At 63.9% G+C, this 20,312-nt stretch overlaps 1 protein-coding gene across 10 annotated transcripts; it reads right to left on the bottom strand.

Moving 5' to 3' along the window:
• Positions 1 to 1,261: 1,261 nt before the first annotated feature.
• Positions 1,262 to 20,173, bottom strand: KCNAB2 (potassium voltage-gated channel subfamily A regulatory beta subunit 2). 10 transcript variants are annotated; one of them, XM_069782857.1, is made up of 17 exons: positions 20,069 to 20,173; positions 14,327 to 14,445; positions 13,959 to 14,000; positions 6,097 to 6,140; positions 5,685 to 5,722; positions 5,406 to 5,485; positions 4,914 to 4,958; positions 4,726 to 4,770; positions 4,610 to 4,653; positions 4,417 to 4,503; positions 4,060 to 4,104; positions 3,169 to 3,254; positions 2,840 to 2,960; positions 2,607 to 2,701; positions 2,323 to 2,443; positions 2,145 to 2,233; positions 1,262 to 1,728 (listed from the first exon to the last, which is right to left on the bottom strand). In XM_069782857.1, the coding sequence occupies exons 2-17, from the start codon at positions 14,401 to 14,403 to the stop codon at positions 1,639 to 1,641; spliced, it is 1,149 nt and encodes a 382-aa protein (XP_069638958.1). In that variant the 5' UTR covers positions 14,404 to 14,445; positions 20,069 to 20,173; the 3' UTR covers positions 1,262 to 1,638. The 10 variants fall into 10 exon arrangements, with proteins under 10 accessions (XP_069638958.1, XP_069638959.1, XP_069638960.1 ...); XM_069782858.1 differs by lacking the exon at positions 20,069 to 20,173 and adding an exon at positions 17,677 to 17,998; XM_069782859.1 differs by lacking the exon at positions 20,069 to 20,173 and adding an exon at positions 17,055 to 17,238.
• Between the last annotated feature and the right edge of the window lie 139 nt (positions 20,174 to 20,312).

The following is a 20,312-nucleotide window of genomic DNA, read 5'->3' as shown; positions in this document are numbered from 1 at the left end:
TGGGTAGATAGGCATAGATATATATACATAGATATGGATGTATAGATCTATTTGCATAGGTGCATATACACATAGCTGTATCTGTGTTTATATCTACACATGTAAATACCTATTTATTTGTAATTTATGTGTGTATACACACATACATATGTATTTAATTCTGATATATTTATATGTAAGTAGATATAAATAGATACAGATAAAGGTGTATAGATATAGCTACACATATAGTATACATGTATGTATGCACAGATACTTGTAACTTTATACATATGTATGAGTAGGTATAGGTTTATATATGTATACAAAGATCTGTGTAGTTCTATAAAGGTAAGTAGGTACAGATATGGATAAATTGACATATCTGAAGGGATCTGGCAGGGGTAGAAGTGTATCTACATCTATAGTGGGTAAATGCATACAGATAGATGTAGGTATTGGCAAAGGTATGTGTCTTTCTACACAGAGAGAGAGAATACACGTAGATAGGCGTAGAGATAACTATAGCTAAATTCCAAATACATATATGTCCATGTATATATATAGGCATATGTTTTTATATATAGGTATAGATATGAGTATATATCTATTTGTAATTTTCATATATGTGTGCATATATATACATACTGATATATATGTAGCTATATCAATATATTTACATGGATATGTACACATCTATATATCTACATATATGGATATACACATATAGCTATATATGGCTGTAGATACATAAATACACATCTACAGTGTGTGTTTGTATACATATTATATACGTAGTTTTCATAGGTGTAGCGCATATATATCTACATACATATAGCTATATATATAAATAGGTATGGTATCTGCATAAAAACTGGTATAACTATAGGGATAGAGGTAGATCTACATTTATATATACAGCTGTAGATGTACATGTGTATGCAGGTATACACTTGTCACTTAGGCGTGTGCATATATAGGTGCATCTACATGTAAATAGAGCTAAGGTACGTGTGGATCGAGCACGATATCTCCCCACCTGCTTATAGATGCATGCACCCAGGTGTGCAAGATGTCCATAAATCCCTGCGTCTATATGGGGGGGCTGTACACACGCGCTCACACACTTACCTGCCATCCACCCCGGTCCCCTCCCCGCAGCAGAGCCCAGCCCCATCAGCCCCCCATCATCACCCCATCCCGCCCCCCCAGCCCTGGGAGCAGGTACTCCCCTGGGCGTGCAGCCGCAATGCAGGCAGGGCAGAGGCGAGGGGCCGGGGCACAGGCTGGGGAACAGCTTCGTGTTGTCGGCCTCGCGGGCGTACAGCACCCGCTCGCACCCCCGCGCCCACCGCCTCCGGCAACGCGGCAGGGGGCGGGAGCGACGCATGCAACGGGGTCCCCGCGCCGTGCCGGCGGCACCCGCTTCAGCTGCGGGCAGGGCAGCTCGAGGCTCGCCCTCACGCGCTCCCCGCCGGCGGCCGTCCCTGCGCTCCAGAGCCATGTCGGGTGGAAGCGGTGCGGTGGTCCGGGGCAGCGCGGGCGGGAGCGCTGGCTCTCGGCGCGTCGGGCTTGCGGTGCAAACCACACTCTCCACTTTGCTCCAACAAAGCGTAAGCAAGCGAACGGGCGGCGAGGGCTGCGCGGCAGGTGGCGCGCTTAGGATCTGTAGTCTTTCTTGCTGTAGGGTTTGTTGCCCAGGATGCTATCGATCTCGTGGACGATGGAAGACGACAGCTTCGGAAGGACCTGGGGGGGACGGGACACCAGTGGGAGTCAGGATCACGCTGGTGGTGCATGCGGGGGGGATGCAGCCGCCGGCGGCACACAGCCGTGCCGCGCTCACCGCCTCCACCCCACCACCTCCATGCTACAAGCCCCAGCGTGCCAGCTGAGCAACCCAGTTACAGAAAGCCTAGGTTGGGCTCCTCCCCTGCCTTCTCAGCCCAGCAAAGCCTCACGTCTGCCGCTCACATTCAGATCAAGCAAAAACCCCTAATTTTTTTGTTTGGAGCCAGGTTTGCAACCTCCTTTCCCTCCGCAGCGCGTTAGAGCAGCATGCATTGCAGCAGCAAAGCATGTGCAGGCAGGCGCTGCCCCGTTCAAGCCCCATGAGCAGGGTCTGTTCGCTTCTCGCTGCGAAGCCGCCCCCGGCGCGCGCTGACCTGTATTGCTCCGATGTTCTCCATCAGCTGGTCGGCGTTGGAGGCACCCAGCAAGACGGAGCTGACGCCCTCGTTGCGCAGGCACCAGGCTGGGGCAGGAGGGAAAGTAGAGCTTGAGCGTGGCCCAGCTGCCCCCAACGGCTCCCTGGTACTCCTGGACCGCCCCCCAGCCCCTTACCGATGGCGAGCTGGGGCAGGGTGCAGCCCAGGCGCTCGGCGATGGCCTGCAGCTCCTTCAGCTTCGCCTGCTGCCGCCGACCTTCCTCGCTCAGGATCTTGTCCTTCAGCCACTGGTATCCCTGGGAGGGCGAGAGGGGGCTCAGCGGGGGTGTCATGGGGGAACCGGGCTGTATGGGGACCTTGTGCAGGCAGGGCATCCCCAAACGCCCCAGGTCATGGCTCCTGGACCTCCTGCTCCCCTGGCTCTGCCTGTCCCGTCACGAGCCCCCCAGCGGGGCTCACCTTCAGCGAGGCGCGGGAGTAGGGGGGGATCCCCCCATCGTACTTCCCCGAGACGATGCCGCAGGCCAGCGGGGACCAGGTCATGGCTCCGACACCTGAGGGCAGAGCAGAGCGGGGGGGTGATGCTGCTGCCCCCCAGCTCCCCCAGGGACACGCGCTGTGCCCCACCAGGCTTTGGGGAGCACTGTGCTTTGTGGGGAGGGGGGGCTGGGGCAGGACCCCCACCGCTGTACCTATCTTGTGGAAGAGCTCAGGGAGCTGCACCTCCACCTTCTCCCGCTGGAACATGTGGTACTCAGCCTGCTCGCAGATCGGCGGGATCAGGTTGAACTGCCGGGCCACCGAGTACGCCTCCTGCCGAAGAGCCGGGACCCTCAGTGCCCTGCCAGCCCCCACCCCCCACCTTGAGCCCCCCCGGCCAAGCCCTGAGCAGCCACCTCGAAAAATAATTACGGCTTAAGCGCATCTGCAAGCGCTCGGCTCCTGACAGCTGCTGTCTAATTAAATCAGCATCACCGACAGCACCAGGGCTGCTCCGCCGCGGCCGCCCCTGGGCCCCTACCATGATCTCCATGGAGCTCCAGCGCGAGGTCCCCCAGTACATGGCCATCCCCTGGTTGATGACATGGGTCATGGCTCGCACCGTCTCTGCCGGGAGGGAAGGGGAGAGCGGCAGGCAGGGGTTAGCGGGGCACGTGCCGGCAGAAGGGGGCATCCCGCTCCCCAACGCCAAGGCGGGAGCTGGGTTGTGTCCGGAGGATGCTTTCAGAGGAGCAGGATAGGGATGGAGGAAGCAGCCACTCGGGACGTGCCAGGGACCACGTCTGACCCTGGCATGCTGCTGGCGATGCCAGGGCTCTCCCGGCACAGAGAGCAGCCCGAGGCTCCTGGCACTGCACCCCTCAGGGCACCAGCACCGGCACCACGCTTGGCATCACTGTGGGAGAGGGACCTGAAGCGTCGCCCGTGTGCCGAGACCCAGGAGAGGGAGGGAAGCCCGGACCCCACGTGCAGGGCGCGGGGGTCTCAGGGGAGCCGTCCCTGAGCCATGCGGGCTGGGGCCAAGCCAAGGCGCACTCCTGCAGCCAAAGGCAGGCAGCAGGGAGAGCGAGGGGCGCAAGGCTTGCCTGGCCGGCACCGGAGCGCACGCCCCGGCGTGCTCACAGCTGCTGTGGCGAGGAGAGACCCTGCCGCGGTCCCCGGCACGGCTGCAAAGGGTGCCCCGTGGCGAGGAGGCTGGGGACCCTCTTTGCTCTTGTCCCCTTTAACTGCCAGATGGTCTGAAGGGGCCGGGGGGCTGTTTTTGTTGTGCTGCTGCTGCTGCCTGTGCATTTTATGGCAGGGTTTGCTCGGGGTGGGAGGGAACGGGATGGAAATCGCAGAGGAGTGGGGGTTCTGCCCCAGGAAATGCCGCTGGGACACAGGCAGCGGCCCTTCTACGGGCAGAGAGTACCTTCTACGATGAAAGTCCTGGACTTGGAGGAACTAAATGGGTCCCCTGGTGATAAAAGAGAGATTTAGAGCGCGCGCAGTTGGCCACTGCCAGCGGAGCAGAGCGAGTGGCTCGCCGGGATGGGGTCAGCGACCTGCTGCCGTGCCACCAACCCATCCCTGCCGCAGCCCAAGGAGGGTCCCGGTGCTGGGCTGGGGGTGGCAGAGGCTTAACCGCGGCGTGGGCTGACCGTGGCGGTGGAGGAGCGGTTTCTGCTCGGGAAGGGAAAATGCCCTTAGATAAAAGCCTGGCACAAACCAACTGCGACGGCAACAAAAGGCGGCAGGGAGGAGCGTGGCACCGTGGCGTGGCACTCACCTTCCATTGGTGTGTTGGGATCGGGCCGGTTGGCGAACACCACATCCACGTACTCCAGCTGCAGCCGTTCCAGTGACGCCTTCAGACCTGCCGCACCGAGGGCGCCGTCAGGCGTGGTGGCACCAGCTGGCGAGGCAGCCGGTGGAGGCATAGCCTGGCGCCGAGGCCGGCAGCACCTGGCAAGCATCCCTACCTTCTATGATGTGCTTTCGGGACAGGCCCCTCTCCGTCTCAGCCCTGGAAAAGGAAAGGTGGGTGAGAGCCTGGCACGCTCCAGCCGCTCTGCCGCGGGGTGGGTGCGCTACCTACTTTCCTCCCCAGAAGATTTTGGTGGTGATGACCAGGCTGGACCGTCTGCAGAGAGAAAAAGAGGGTCATCAGCAGCAGCACCTGCAAAGCCCCGTGTGCATTCATGCCCAGGGCTGCTCCACCGGTTTTACCCAGCCCATCAGCACCGCCGTGATGGCTTTGCCGCACTGGAATGAAGTCCGGCTTACCTCCACCCTTTCTTCTTGATGATGTTCCCCAGCACCACCTCGGCCCTACAAGAGAAGGGGAGGTCAGCTGCCGGCACCCTGGCTGCTGCGGCCATGGGGAGCGGTGGCAGCCAGCAGGGATGGCCCTCGGTCCCCAGGAGACTAAGAGGCAAACGTGGTGGCCGCAGGGACACCATTCCCCCCTCCCCGATGCATGAGCTTGCCGTTTTTAAGTGGGCGCGTGGGCACGCCGTGATGCCTCTGGGGCACTGTAACCTGGGCACAGGTGCGGTCTGCCGTGCCAGGGAGGGTGCACGGCTGCGCTTGTGTGGCACAGGCAGCCCAGAACCGCACGAGCTGTGACCCCTCTGCGAGCAAGCGCTCGCTGCCCCATCCCGCCGCTTTGCAGCCAGCAAAGCCGGAGACTCCCAGCACTGCCGCAGTTTGGAGGTGCTGGAGTCCAGGGTGCACGGTGAGAGGCCCCTTGTGCCGCTGCTGAAGTGGGGTACTTACTTGCCGGCAGCGTAGACTTCTGCCGTGTCAAAGAGATTAATGCCGTTGTCGTAGGCTAAAGTCATCAGCTGCTCTGCCATCTGTGAGGGGAGAGCAGGGAGGGTCGGCAAAGGGGGTGGCCGAGAGCCGGAGCGCAGAGGCACACGCTCGTGAGTGCTGATGAGCTCTGGCACGCCACATGCACCAAAACCAGCAGCCGTGGCTGTGCCGGCCCCATCCATTCCCCACTTCACTCGGGAAGGGCTGGGGAGGGACGGGGCGAGGGGGTGCGATCCTTACCTCATCTGTGATTTGCCCTCCAAAAGTCACCCACGTCCCTGCGGAGGAGAGAGGGTGCACACACAGTGAACGCGGCGAGCGCCGAACGCTGCTGCCTCGAGCCCCCGGCCACCCGCCCCGACTGCCCTGGCACAGCCCCGGCACGCAGCGGCCACAGTTGGCCCCGCCGCGTGCGGCACGGCGCTCCCAGCATAGCCCGGTCACTTCCTATCATGTTGGAGAAGAAAAAGAGAAAATAATTTGACAACTTCTGGGCCGCTTCTCAAAACCGCCGCTGGGCCAGAGGAAAACCCTTTCCTTCCCTTCGCAAAGCATCGCCGGACCAGGCAAGCGCTGCCCTTGACAAGGAATGCCGGCAGCAGGCGCAGGACAGAGGAACTGTGGAGGGGCCACGGCAAACCCCAGCACTTACCCAGGCCCAGGCAGGACACACGCAGCCCCGACTTCCCGAGGTTCCTGGAAGACAGAGATCTGTTAGGAAAGCTGCCGGAAAGCCCCAAAATGCCATCTCATGCATCCGCGTGCCACCGAGCATGCCGTCCGCGTGGGCTGGTAGGTGTGGTGGCGATCCCCCATCCCCACCTGGGACTGTCGCACAGCGAGGGTCCCCCCGCAACTGATTAAAAACCCATCCCAGGCTGGGCATGCCGTGGCTCACTGGCGGCACAGCTGGCACCGGCGCAGTGACGCTGTTTCCCGCACGCAAAATAACTGCTGTGCCTAGCAGGGTAATCAAGAGTGGCAGCGGGCAGTGACCTCGTTAAAGCAGCTCCCCGTGACGAGGCCAGGGTGTCCGGCTCCCCTGGCAGCGCCGCTGGCACGGGGTGACAGGGCAGGAGCAGGGGGAGACGGCATGCCGGTGGTCAGGCCCGGAGCATCCCACATGTGGCATGAGCTGTGCTCGTTCTCTGCAGTGCTACATGGGGAAGCAAAGGGCTCGCACAGGGAGAGGGTGCTCAGGAGCAAAGTGGTCTTCTGGAGAAACGGAGCACCCCTGAAAATTTGGCCAGCACAAGGAGCTGGAGAACAGCTTTCGGGAAGGGGGCCGGGCTGGCAGACGCCTTCGCCTCGGTGATGGAGAGCCAGTTTCTTGTTAAAAATGACAAAGGCTTGAGAAACGAGCGTTAAAATAAATAAAGTGTAGGTGAGCTGTGGCAGCTCGCCCGCGCGGGTGTCGCGTAGCAACCGGGAGGCACCACCACCGCCGGCATGGGCACAGGGAGCCGGGCAGGGAGTACCCGCGGTCCGACGGCAGCGGGGAATGGCGGGCTGAGTCAAATCGGGGCATCTCTCCTTCCGCGCCAGCGCATTATTGGCCAACATCTGGAGGCGCGGGCGCTCCCCCCAGCCCTGCGTTATTTTTAGAGCGTTTTGTGGTGGGGAGCGGCCGTGGCCCGGCCATGGGGTGGCGGCGGCTCAAGCGCCTGCGATGGGGGGTCACGGCGGCACAGGGATGGCACCAGTCCTGTCCTGGCTATCCCAGGCTGCAGAGGCATCACGGGGCTCCTCCTGGGTGCGTGGGCACTGGCAACACATCGCCACTTCTGGCTCTCCTGCCCGAAAGCGTCTTGACCTGCCGCCCAACGGAGACGCTGCCGGGTATTGGGGGAGGCCAAGCATCTCCCCGCTGCACTGCGGCCTTCCTGCTCCCTTTGCACAGAGCGTCCCCTGCACCGCTTGTCCCCCCCCACAACCACTGGCAGGGACCCTCGAGCCGGTCACCCACTGCCTGGGAGAGGGTGGCCCCCCGGTGCGCTGCTCCTCTGGATGGGGACGCGACCGCCAAGCCCGAAGGATGCCACCGCGTGTGGCCCCAGTACCGCCACCGCTGCCACCGCAAGGGTTCGGTGTTCGGGAGCCAGAGGGGGCCGCCCCAAATCCCTCCCCAGTGCCCGGGCGAGGGGACTCGGCCGATTTGGACGATGATGGTGGGTGATGGCTGGACTCATCCCCACACTCTGCCAGCCTGACGCGCTTTGCAGCCCAATGCCAGTCACATCTGGGCTGCCGTGAGGGCACACAGTGGCTGTCAGATGGACCGTGGCGCGCACGCTCATCCCGGGGGGAGCCCCCAGCCCCACGCTTGGGTGCACACTCATCTTGGGGGGGGGGGGGAGCCCCCGGCGCTCCGCTCCAGCGCCAGGGACGTGGAGCGTATTAACCCAGTGGGTGCTGGCTGGGGGAGGCACAACGTGCACACGCCGCCCTTCGTTTCCAGACCCACTGCGGGCAGCCGAGGGCCGAATCCCGGCTTACAGCTCCGCCACGCTTCGCAGGGCGGCGAGGCTCCGGCAGCACCGTAACCATGCCACGGCAGCCCACGGATTAACGCGCGCCGCGACTCTCAGACCCCCCTGGCTCGGCAGGCGCCGGGGATGCTGCTAATCCTACCTCGCGTTTGAGGGTCCCCCCGCCCCATCCCGCCGGTTTTACGTGAGGCTGGACGAAAGCCGCCCCGAGAGGGGACAGGAGCAAACAGCGAGGAAGGCGCCGGAGGCACACGGTCAGCACTTTTAGCACCGAGAAACCAACGGAGCAGGACTCGAGCTGGGGATTAGGGGAGTGCAGCACAACCGGTGTGCCCCCCCCAGGACCCCCCGCCGCCCAGATCTCAGTGAAGAACAGAGAAAGCAGCCGAGCAAACCTGCCCGTCTGTCTCCTACCGGTATTTCATCCCCGGCTGCTTGATGCTGGACTCGCTGGAGGAGGGAGCGTTCTGCACCGAGAGCTGCCCCAGGCTGCGGGCCACCATGGCCACCGCCCGGAACTTGCCACGGGTGCCGAGGCTGGGGCTGCCGGCATTCTGTCGGTTCAACCGGTCCTCCGCGCTCCGGCTCTTGATGCTGTGCTCGGAGCACACAAAGGAGACCTGCATGCTGCTCCGGCGGGCAGCCTCGCCAGCTGCCTAAATTTAGCCGGCGCCCCGGGTGAGGCGGGGAGCTCCTCCCGCGCGCCGCCGCTCCGCCAACGTGACGGTGGGGGGCTGCCAGGCGGCGGGCGCGGAGATGGCTCCCGTCAGCCCTCCTGCCCTCAATATTTGATGAGCTCAGGAAGCGAGCAAGCGGTGCCTGGGCAGGTTGGGGGGGGCAGGAGGGGGAATGCCGCTGTGGGTGCCCCCCCCCAAAGGCACCCCCTGCCGTGGGCAACACTTCCAGCCCAGGCCCGGTTTGGGGTGCAGCGGGGGGGCTGAGGTGCCGGGGGCGAAAGGGTCAGCACAGCATCCCCCCCGAAACAAAAATCTCCTGGCAGGAGGGCTCGCGCGTTGCCGAATACACAGTTGTGGGGTGAGAGCGCAGGCGGCGGCGATGCCGCCGTCCGTCCGGCTCTCCCAGGGGTAGAGGCCGGCGGTTTGCCGAAGCCGGACGGGTTGCCCCCCTCGGGGCTGCGGTCTCCAGATTTTGCCCGGCACGAGCTAAGCGGATCGGGACGCCGAAGGAGGGATGCAAGCCGGCCACGCTACGGCACCGTTTTGTGGCCGGGGCCACGTGCAGGCTGCCCTCACTGGCTGTTGCCCCCCCAGGTAAGGAGCAAGGAGCGGGGCCGGGGTTTTGCTTGCGGCAGAAATTACGCACATTCGGCCCTGACCTAATGAGAAATCTTGTAATCTCCTCCGCTCCCCTCTACTGCAAAGCTCCTTAGCCAGGCATGCCCGCTGGCTCCAGCCCCCGTGCGAGGGGGGGGGGGACCCGGCAGCAATCAGCAGCTCCTGGAGAAGGAGAAACCCCAGAGATTTTGGGGGCAGCAGGCACATGCCCCCCCTCTCCCCATCAACAGAAGCCTCTCCCCATCAATAAATAACCACCCCATGAATATTAGATGAGCTCTTGCCACCGAGTAAATGTTACCTCTCTCATTGCGAGCAGAGGGGAACCTGACCCGCGGCGTGGCACGGCACAGCGTGGCAGGCACCGGCAGAGCTGCCGGCGCCTGGAGGGTGGGGGCAAGGGGCACGCCTGGCACCCCTGCTTTTTCATAGTGGGGAACAGCCGCCGTCCCCAGGCCCGGTGCCCCTGGCCCAAGCCTGAACTGGGTTATTGGGGGTGCCCGGCTCCACAGCCCATCGCCCCACCTGCACCACTGGGGGAGAGTGGGAAAGGATGCGCTGGGAAAACCAGCCACGTGCCCTCAGAGGAGCCGCGGCCGACGGCTCTGAGAAGGACAAAAGTCAGCTTAAGTCCTGAGATGCCTCACGCCCTACCCGGGACCCGCACGCAAAATTAATGGAGCGCCTGCTCTGCAATGACCGCTTGTCAGACGGATAAAGCGTTTCCGTAGCCGTTTCCTCCAACCGCCTGATCTTTAAAAGCACAGAGTGTGTTTGCACTTGCAGCTTCCCAGCCGCAAAAGGGAAAATCAAGTCAGAAAATCAAAGCTCACCGAGCAAGCAAGAGGCAACGGCGCTGCCCTGCCGCAGCCTCTCCCGCACGCGCTGCGCAAGATCGCCTTTCCTGCCAAGGACTCCAGCTCTTCCCCACCTCAGCGCACCACAGGGAAACGGGCGAAAGCTGGGCTTTTCCCCAACGAGGTGTAAAACCAGTACTAAGCACCATCCCCTGCTCTGTCCCCACGTCTTGGGCTGGGCGCGCTCGGCCCTCGCCGCCCCGGCAGGCGCTGGCACGCTGCCTTACCTGTACCTCATGCCAGTGGTGCGGGCAGTGCTGTCGGCCAGGGAGAGCCCGTGCATCCGCAGGAACTCCTCCAGCGTCTTCGCCCGCGCTGCCGCCCGCACGTCCCGCAGCCGCCGCAGCTCCAGCCCGTCCGCCGGCCGGGGGGCCGGTGGCAGCCCCCACTCGGGGGGGTGCCGGCTGGCCACGCTGCGCAGGCTCTCGCTGTACGTCATGGAGAGCATCACGCTGCCCGAGCCTGGGCTCCGCAGCCTGGCCTTGCCGTTGACCGCTCAGCGATGCTATGGAAAGAGCCGGGAAAGCGCCCTGCCGCCGCTCACGGGAGAGCCCTGCCCACGCCACGATGCCGGAGCGGCGGCATCCGCCCTCGCAAGGACCTGCGGCGGGTCTGCGGCGCGGGGAAGGTAGAGCGGGGACCCCGGCAAAGCCAGTCGCTTCAGCGGAGTAAAGCCTTGGCAGGGGAGCCAAAGAGCAAAGGAAGGCCGAGGGTGGCAGCGCGGCAGGGAAGGGACACGGCGCTGGGCAGCGCCGGGCAGCTGGGGCTGCAACGGGCGCCTGCCACGGCCGCCTCCAGCCCGGCAAGCTGCTGCAGCCTGGCACCTGCCCCGGCTGCGCCGTCTCCCAGCTCGCACCGGCTGGGCTGGCACTGGTTTGCATCCCTGCGAGGGACACGGTGGGCCCCGGGAGACGGCTGAGCTGCGGCACAAGCGCTGCCGGTGAGAAGCCAGCACCGCGTGCCGGCGGGTGGGAGAGGTCAGGATGGGAAAGGTGTCCCTGTGTGGCTCCCCGGGGAGGGCGAGCATCCACAGAGGGGCTGTGGGCACTGGGTGCTCGCCGGTGGCTGCCGTGCCCGTGGCAGGCTGCCGCAACTTGCGCCGCCAGCCGACAGCTTCCCTACAGCCGTGGCAGCGACCTCCCAGCTGGTGCCGAAAATAGCCTGCCGCAGAGCGGGCTTCTCACCCGCTGGAGGTGCTTGCCGCCTCTATGGCTGGGATCTCATCGGAGGTGGCACCGGCATCGATTTCCCTGCTGCTCTCTGCAGCGACCCTCGCACTCAGTGTCTGAAAGAAGGAGCGGGGACTGGGGCCAAAACTGCGGCACTGGTGCCAAAGTGGCTGCTGGGAGTGCACCGTACTGTGGCTGTGCCGGCATCAGGCTCTGGCCAGGCTCCCGCTGGTGGTTTTTTCTTTCCCTATGAAGCTCAAATTTATGGTAGCAGGAGCCAAAAGCAAAGCACACTCTCCCATTGAGGTATGGCCTCAAGAAAAAAATAGAGGAAGAAAACCCAGAAGATATGGAGCAGCAGCTGGTGAGGGGTGACCGAAACCCCAGGGTGCTCATGCGATACCCAGCACTGCTGGAGACCCTCCTGCTCTGCAGCAAGGTCTCGGGAGTGCTGGCAGACCCCTCTCCTGCGGCAAAACCAAACTGAACCCCGGCCACCAGCCTCCTCCTCCTGCTGCGCCTCAAAGCTGGAGTCCAGAGCCGGCACCGCCGGCACCAGCCCATCTCCGTGGCTGGCTGTTTTAATTAGGGCAGCACCGGTGGCTCCTGCTGGGCACAGGCACAGCACCCGGCCCCGGTGGGACCCTCTCAACCCCCGGTGGGATCCCCTTGCCTGCTAGTGGCCAGGAAAAGTCCGAAACGGCTGCACTGCTGCTCTACAGCTTCACCGCAGTGCAATTAAATGGCTGCAGCAAGCGAAGCTAGGGGCTTTGGGCTGGGCTGCTTTGAGGAACGGGGTGGGAATCCACCGGTCCCCTCCATTTCAACACCTCCCTGATTTTCAGCTGAGCAATGTTACGAGGCGGCAGAGAGAGCACGGGAGCAGCGGGTTCGTCCACGGGCCCTTCGTTAGCAGAAATCCTGATGCTGCCTGAGGGACGAGAAGCGGCGGGGGCTGCAGGAGCTGTCGAAGCCCAAGCAGCGCTGTGCCCAAGCGAGAGAGGCGAGGAAGGAGCAGGGATGGGGATAGCATGCAGGCTCTGCAGGGTGACGGGGGGATCGTTAGTGCACATCAGGGATACAACAAGTGGGTGACAGTCGGGTGCGCGGGGCAGCTGCTCAAAAAGGCGTCTCTCCAGCCCAGCTTGCCAAGCTGGGAACTTGCTGGCAACCAACAGCCTGCCTAAAACCAGAAAGACCCCAACCCAAAACCTCCCCAAGCCACCAAATCCCGAGTCACCCCACACAGCAAATCCTCCCTGTTGCCCCCATCCCTGCTCGCCGCCCGCGCTGCCGGCCCCGACTCACCCGCGCCCCGGGGATGCTGCTCATGGACAGCAAAGCTCTGGGTGGCCAGGCTGCCCCGGGGCAGCTATAAGAGATGCGCAGCCGCCGTGTTTTTTTGCATTAGGGGAGTGTCGGCGCTTGGCATCCAAAGCAATTGGCGGCTGCAATGGGTCCCCCCAGAGCCCAGCTTTCTCGCCGTGCTCCATTAGCCCTATTAGGGGATTTTCTTCCTTGCGAAGGGGAGCTAAATTATTCATGGCCGCTTTGCTAAAAGCCAGAGGATGTGCCGCTGCTTTATCAACGCTGGCATCGCTGCCTCCGCCCACAGCCGACCCTCACCCTGCAGCGACAGGTCCCGCACCACCGGCACGTGGGGTGGTGGGGACGGCCGGGCACACTGGGAGCTGTCGGGGAGCGGAGCCGGTCCCCCGTGGTGGACGCAGCCCTCCCGCAGTCCCCATTTGTGATGGGGTTGGAGCTGGGCTGGGGGAGAACCGAAACATGGACTTCTCTGGGCCAGAGCCCCAAAACAGGGCTGGGTGATGGACACCGGCAGCAGCTGCCTGCAGGCAAGCCGGTTACTGCCTGTCGGCCTCGGGAGCCTTTCGCACCAGATGTGTCCAGTGGTTCAGGTGTGCGGCTGTGCCTGGCTGGTTTGGCAGCCAAAACTCACCCGTGGCTCAGCGGTGCCGGCAGCGGCATATCGCTGGGACAGGTACGCTCGCAGTGCCGCCAAGCCACCCCGGTGCCGGCCAGCCTCTCCTCCTCCAACTGCCCACAGGGATGGAGAAGGGAGGCCACAGCTCTCTTGGGGGGCATCCCCCCGACCCCACCGCATCACAGCCGGGCCGGAGCCGGTCTGGCACCACCAAGCTGCTGCGGCCCCACGAACACCAAAGCGGTTGCTGGTACAGCATGTCAGGGAAAAGTGCCGCCTTCACTTCAGATGGTAAAAGGGTGGGGAGGGGAACTGTTGCCTTCTGTACCACTTAATGACGCTTCTCTTAATGGAAGGAGCAGCGGAGCGGCTGGCTGGCTTCCTGGAGCTGCCCTCGGGAGAAGCCAGTGGGCTCTTCCCGGCGCAGCATCGGTGCGGGATGCTCCCCCCGAGCCAAGCCAAGCCCTGCACGCCCGTGGTGGCTGCCCCCCAGTAGCCCTCCGGCCATGCTCCGGCCACGCTCTGCTGCTTGGGGACCCCGGCGAGGACGGCCCCCACCTACCCGGCCGCACACGCGCGGTCCCCACGTCGCACTGCCAAACCCACGAGCAGGTGAAGACACGATGCCACGTCGGCGATGCCCACCCTGCACGATGTGCCAGCATCGCCCGTGCCAGCACCACCCCGGGCACGGGTCGGGGCTTCAGTCACGTCTGCTTGCCGGGGGCGGATTTTGGGGAGGGGGAAGGGCTGGGTTACCTGTAGAACTGGAGCTGGCGCTTGGGGCTCCCGTACCTCGCGCTTCCGACAGCAAAGGGGAGAAAGAAGAAAGATGCCACAAACCCCATTAGAAAGGTGGAGCAGGACCAAGCGGCAGAGCCGGTGGCCGCAGGAAGGGTCGGTGGTGCCCACCCGCATCGTGGGCACCGGCACGCTCCCCAAAAGTACCCATTCTTCCCGAAATAGGCATCAGCGCCAGAAAATGCTGCTGCCGCTGCCTTGTTTTTTGCAGTCCTGGAAGTTTTTGCACAAAGCATGCCAGGGTGGTTTTGGGGGGCCATGACCCCAGGTTTGAAGCCCCGCAGAGCCCCCCCCCCCCGCCCCCCGGCGCCGCCCCACACCCTTACCTGTAAATCATCCCTGGGGAGCCCGTCTGCCGCAGAGAGAGTCGCGCCGGGGAGTCAGTGGTAGATTCGGGATACATGGAGCCAGCCTGGGCTCCCCGGAGCCGCTTGCCGCCTCACCCCTGCCACAGGGGAAGAGAAAAAAAGAGGAAGAAACGGGGGTTTTCGGGGCGCGCGCATGACGGCGCTTCCTGTTGCCGAAGCTGGCGAGCCGGATGGGCGTGCGGCACGGGCAGCGGTGTGGGCAACGGCAGGCAGGGCACAGCAGCCCTGCCAGCCCCAGACCCCCCCACCCTGGCCCACCGCCGATCCCAAACCCATCCCGTCCCTGCCCTGTGCCGCCGACTCCCCAACTTGGTTGCTCTCCCCAAATTCCTGGGGCTCCTGGGAAGGGTAGATCAGGGCTGCCTGCTGCCCGCGGGAGGCGAGCAGGGCACGCCACGGGGCAAGCCAGCTGCGGCAGGGAGGCAGCGACCCGTGCCACGGAGGTCTTACGACATCTCAGGAAATGGTGAAGAAACGCGGGCCTGAAAAATGAAGTGTTTTGCTGGTGTTTAAAGCAGCCCCCAGAGGGTCCCTCTGCAAGGGACAAGCTGAGGAAAGGAAAATAGCTCGGCTCTTCCCGCAGCCCGTACGTGACTGTGTGAGCTCTGAGGGAAAGGGGTGTTCACCCCCCCCGGCACCCCTGACCCTCCCTGTCCCCATCCCCATGCTGGGGGCATCCAACATGACTCCCTACGGAGCTGCGGTTCTGCTCTCTGTCCCACAACACCGTCAGCAGTTTCCAGTATCACAGAAAACCACAACACTTCCCTACAAATCTGGGGGTAATTTTTAAATTTAACCCATCTTTCTCTAGGCCCATGAAGCCCCATCTTTATGCCGCAAGTCACGAGCCGCTTATTCCCCCAGATGGGGACTGAGCGCGCTACAGGCTCCTTCCCCGGCTGCCCCAGGCACAGCGGGAGCGTGGCCTTGCACAGCACGCTCATGTCCTGGCACGCATCCTGCCTGCATCCTGGCACGGCATGCCTGCATCCCGCATCCCGGCACGGCGTGCCTGCATCCTGCATCTCTCCCACATCCTGCATCCCGGCCCGGCATGCCCGCATCCCGGCGCAGCCCCTGCAGCCCACGCAGCCCAATGGCAGTGGCTGCGGCAGCCGAGCCCGTCCCCGCGGTGCCGCCTGCCCGCCCACCGCAGCCCCAGCCCCGCTGCGGCCCCCGGCCCCGCTGCAGCCCCCGGCGCAGAGCCCCATCTCCCTCCTCTGCCGAGCGCCGCAGAAACGCGGCTCCCTTGGCCGCAGCCGCGCCAGGGCTAGAGATCAGGCAGGCTCAATAAAACCGGGTGTGTTTTTGAGAGGGCAGGAGGGAGCTGCACCCCCGTGGTCCCGCATCATCGCGCCGCGCACCCCGAGCGGGACCCTGCCGAGCCCCCAAAGCCAGTGCGGCCCCCCCGGCTTCTCCAGGGGGCTCCCGGTGTCACCTTCACAGTCCCCCACGGCCCTCGCCTGGCAGCGACGCAGGGTCTGCGGCAGCCACCGGCCCCGGGCACCGTCTTGCACGCTCCTTCCAGCCGCTTCATGCCCGCTCGGCGGCACTTGATTAGCGGCAACATAACGAAGCTGAAGCGAGCCGGGGGGATGCCTGCAGGAGGGACGGCCGGACCCCCCCTGCCCCAGCCACAGCGGGGCAGCCGTGCGGCTTTCTTGCCTGTACTGCCACAAGCCGAGACTCAAACTTATTGCAGGGCTTAGGACTGGCTCTGTTTACGCATCCTGGGGATCTGTGGTGTCACGAGCTCAGCTCTGCGATGAGCTCAGCTCTCCGCGACTTTCAGCGGGGCCCGACGCCCCTCATCCCTGACCTCGTGGTAAAGCTGGGGGGACTGAGCGCAGCGGCTGGTAAGTCTCCGGCGGCGTTGGAGAAACTTTGCCGGGAAGCACCACTGGACCACTGGGACACGGGGCAGGGTTCTGCACCCCAAGGAGCTGGAGCATCCCGGCTGCCAGGGTCAACCCGCCCCTGTGGGTCCTCCGAGCCAAAGGCGCTGCCAAAAGCCCGGTCCCCTCCATGCTGGCAGGTTGGTGCTTGCCCGAGACCACTCCTGCGCCTTCGGCTTCCTCACGGCAAAACTCAGCCATGAGTCCGCAACTGCAGGAGTTTCTGCAGGGCGAAGCACGGAAAGGGAAGAAAAGTGTTTTGTTCTGCAGGATGCGCCTGGGACCTGGGTGCAAGGGTGCCCCAAAAGCTCATGCTCTTGCTGGGCTCCATCCCTGTCCCCATCCCCAGCCAGCATGACAGGGCAGGAGAGTGTGGGTGCTGGGATTCTGAGAGGATTTATGGCCAGGAAGCCCTGGGGAGTCAAAGCTCTGCTGGGCCAGCCTGGGGGATGCCTTGCAGACCACAGCCTCCCAAACACACCGCCATCAGAGCAAGAGGAGGTGAAACTGCACACAGAATTAATTTGAATACAGGGGCGAAGCTCCTCACCTATGGCTGAGCCCGAGCCCCCTTTGGGGTGGGGGGAGCTGCAGGACCCCCACCCTGGGCAGCCCAGCGTCCTTCCCAGCTGCTCAGGTGGGGGATGCAGGGGAGACGGCGCCAAGCATCTCCCCACTCTGGGCATCCGTCCCCGTATTTCTACCCCTTTTTTACCAGGTTTGCAAACAACACCCTCAGCAAACACCCCCCCTGCCACAGGAAAGGTGACTTTAGCACAATTACTCACGCTGCGCTGCTCTGCCTCGCGAATGGCTTTTGACCCAGCACCTCCTGCCGCCGCCGTCACCTCTCTGGTTGTGCCCCGTGCGGGGTCCCGCGCACCCCCCACCCGCAGCACCGGCGCTGCAGGGATCCGCAGAGCAGCAGCCCTGCCCCTTCCCTCTGCCCAGGGAAGCCTCTGCTGCAGAGCAGCGTTCGCTCCCCTGGCCCGCCGTCGCGGCACGGGCTCCCTCCGACCGCGGCCTGTGGGCTCGGGCGTGTTTACAAGCCGGTCATAAAAGACAACGAACAAGGCAGGCGTTAGGGATTTAGCTGCGACACGTGAGGTTGCCCGTGATCGCGCTGTGTGCGCCGAAGCGCAGGCACCCGGCGCCGCTCGGCTCCCCAAGTCGATGACACAGCCCAAAACCACATGCGACACGTCAGAGGGGCTTATTGCTGCTTTGCTGTCACGTACGCCAGCGCAAAAGTAAGGGGGTCCGTCAGGACACTGAGCACCCGCGGGTCCCCGATGTGCAGCACCGCCAGCACACACTCTTCCCCAGGGAGCCGGCTGGCAGGCTCCCCAACTTGCCGCAGCTGCCAGCCCGGCACGGCCGAGCCACCGACAACCCCAGCGCTGCACCTACCTGGCACCGGTGCTCCAACAGAGATGCGCGGTCAGGAGGCAAAAAAAAAAAAAAAAGAGAAACAACCCCAGCTGCCAGCAGAGCTGGAGGCTCTGCAGGTTTCGGGAAGCAGTGCCAGTGCAGTGCAGCCGTGACAGCCAGAGGCGAAGGCAGCAGGTGCCAGTTCCTACCCCATTCCCTCTCTGTCCCTGGGAAAAGGCATCCGGCAGCAGAGGGGAAGCCAAGCCCCCCGTACCCCGGGATGCGGCAGCACCCAGGGATGCTGCAGAGCCGGCCCTGCCGCTCTCACATCCTGACTCGGCAAGTTTGGCTCCGCTGGTGGCGTGGCGTGCAGCCTGGCTCCCCAATCCCACCGGTGCCTTAACCATGTCGGCGCCGCAGCCCGGCACCGGCAACGCGTGTGGGCTAGTGAGTGGCTGCCACCCGGCGCCGGCCACCCCTGCGCAGCTCAGGTGAGAGGATGCTTGTCCAGAGGCCACGGGGAGCATGGAACCAGACGTTTCCATCATTGGACACCTTCAAATCACACGGTGCTGGGTGTTTTTCTTAAAGAATGAAATAAGGGCAGCCACAGGCAATGCTGCAGGGCTGCCTCCCAACACCAGGGCTCGCCCAGCCACCACGTCCCACCGGCTGGCCACGCGTCCTGCTCCCCGGTCACGCCTTCTCAGCGGCTTTTGCTTTTTGGCCCTCTTGGGCAAAAAAAGCACCCCAGAATATGCGGTTCAGAGGCACCCCAGTAACTGGAGCACACTGGTCCCCGGCAGCAGCACGGCACCGATGCAGCCGGTGGCTGGCTTTAACATAAAAACCAGCAGCCAAGCCAGCAAAAAGGGGTCAGGGTTTTGGAAGCGCACAGCTGTGCTTTTTCATTTATAAATTAGGAAAACCTGGTCCCTCTCCACCCACCAAGTCCCAGTCAGTTTCACCACCACATCCTCTGCCCTCCGGGCGCAGTCTTGCCAGCAATGGGGCCAGCAAGAACAGTGCCCACTCTGAACCGTGCCGGCACCGGTGGGGACCCACTCGGCACCGCCTGGGCCGGTGATCCCAGCAGGTTGCCCGCTTCCCATGCCATGGCAGCTCCGCTGGCAGCGTGCGACAGGCGGGGAAGGCCATAAAGCCCATCCCGTTCAGGGAGCGCTCCCCAGCACCAGCACAGAAGCGGCTTCGCTTCCTCAGCAGACAGTGGAAACCACGCACCAAGTCGCTCTGCTTTCGCTCCGCTACACACCCGACCCACAGACCCGCGTGTCAACAGCGGGGAGGCGACGGCTGGCCCCGCTGCCCTCCTCATAAAAATAAGAGTAATAAATAATAAAGGGGGCTCTTGCATATCTTCCATTAGCAGCTGCAAGCAGAGGCATTTCTTGTTAACAGCCTGAAAATCACTGCCTATATGCAATACATATATATATATGCAGTATATACTGGATATATTGCCCAGCCTGCCTGCTCTGGCGCTCCCCCACGACACTGCACCGTGGCTCCAGCGACGCTTTAGGAAGAAACCTGTGCTTTTTGGGCAGCTGGCAGGCGGCCCTAGACGCGCAAAGCCAGCAGCAACCCGGCCTCGCCTCCCGCCAGTGCGGAGCGTGGCTCCGCTCTTCTACCGGGAACCTCTTGCCGGGACGAGAGCGCCCATGGCGCCCACGCAAGCAGTCCCGGGATGCCTGCGTTCACCACAACGGCACGGCAGCCCGGCCGCTGGCTGAGCGGGCACGAGACCGACGAGGGTCCCCCCCAGCGAGGACACAGCCTGAAAGAGCGGAGGCCGAAGCGGGGCTCGGGAGCAAAGAAACCCTCGAGTTGCGGGCACGGCTGCAGGAGAGCCCGCGGGGAGCTCCGGCAGCGGCCGGGCTGCGGGAGGACGGGGAATCCTTCGCACCTCTCCCGTCGGCGTTCCGCCACCTGCCTCTCCCGGCGCAGCGTCGACGGGCTGGAGCGTCGACCTCCGCCGCCACGTTCCCTCGCTTCGCTGGGGAAAAGCCGGGGCGGAGGGCACCCGCCGGGAGCCCAAAGCCGCGGCTCTTCGGGAAGCAGCCGGGCCCGGACCCCCCCTCCCGGGAGAGGCCGGCGGCCGCCGGGGCCGCGCCCCGAGCTTCTCCCTCCGTTCCCACCGAGAGCGCGCCTGCGCCGGCCGCTCCCCCCCGCCCCCGGTAACGCCGGGAGGATGCCCGGGGCGCAGACCGTCCCTCCGCCGCGGGAAGGGGCGCCGGCCGCCCGCCGCAGCCCCCCTCCCGTCGCTCCCGGGCTACGAGCCAGACGCCGCCGGAGCGCCAGCCCGCCGCCGGGGACGGGCGGCGTGGCCGGACCCGTAGCCCTGTAGCCCTGCCCGCCGCCGTACCCGGCCCCGACATCCCCACCGTGGTCCCCGGTCCCGGTCCCGCACCTGCCCGCGGCCGCCGCTCCCCACCGCTCCGCCGCGGCGCCCTCGTGGGGGGCAGGCCCCGCCCCGCCCGCCGCCGATTGGCCATGCCGCCCGCCTCTCCCGCCGCATATAAATGACGGCGGCCAGGCACCCGCCCCCATTGGCTGTAGAGCCGATTGGACCCGGCGGCGAGGCACCGCCCCCCGCGGTGCGGCACCATCGCCCTAGTAACCCGATGCCGAGCCGGGCGCGACCACCCGCCCGA

This window comes from Haliaeetus albicilla, chromosome 4 (assembly GCF_947461875.1).
Source record: "Haliaeetus albicilla chromosome 4, bHalAlb1.1, whole genome shotgun sequence".
In the NCBI taxonomy this organism is placed as follows: Eukaryota; Metazoa; Chordata; class Aves; order Accipitriformes; family Accipitridae; genus Haliaeetus; species Haliaeetus albicilla.
Note: the sequence above shows the minus strand (reverse complement) of the source record. Positions and strands in the feature narration are given on the sequence as shown.

What these genes read in the sequence shown, in the direction of transcription:
- KCNAB2 (XM_069782853.1), bottom strand. Translation starts at nt 10,533, where the DNA reads ATGCTCTCCATGACGTACAGCGAGAGCCTGCGCAGCGTGGCCAGCCGG. An exon ending in TGAGCTCTTCCACAAGATAG is followed by an intron (nt 2,702 to 2,839) that starts GTACAGCGGTGG and finishes CTCTGCCCTCAG; the next exon opens with GTGTCGGAGCCATGACCTGG. An exon ending in CCTGCCCCAGCTCGCCATCG is followed by an intron (nt 2,234 to 2,322) that starts GTAAGGGGCTGG and finishes CTCCTGCCCCAG; the next exon opens with CCTGGTGCCTGCGCAACGAG.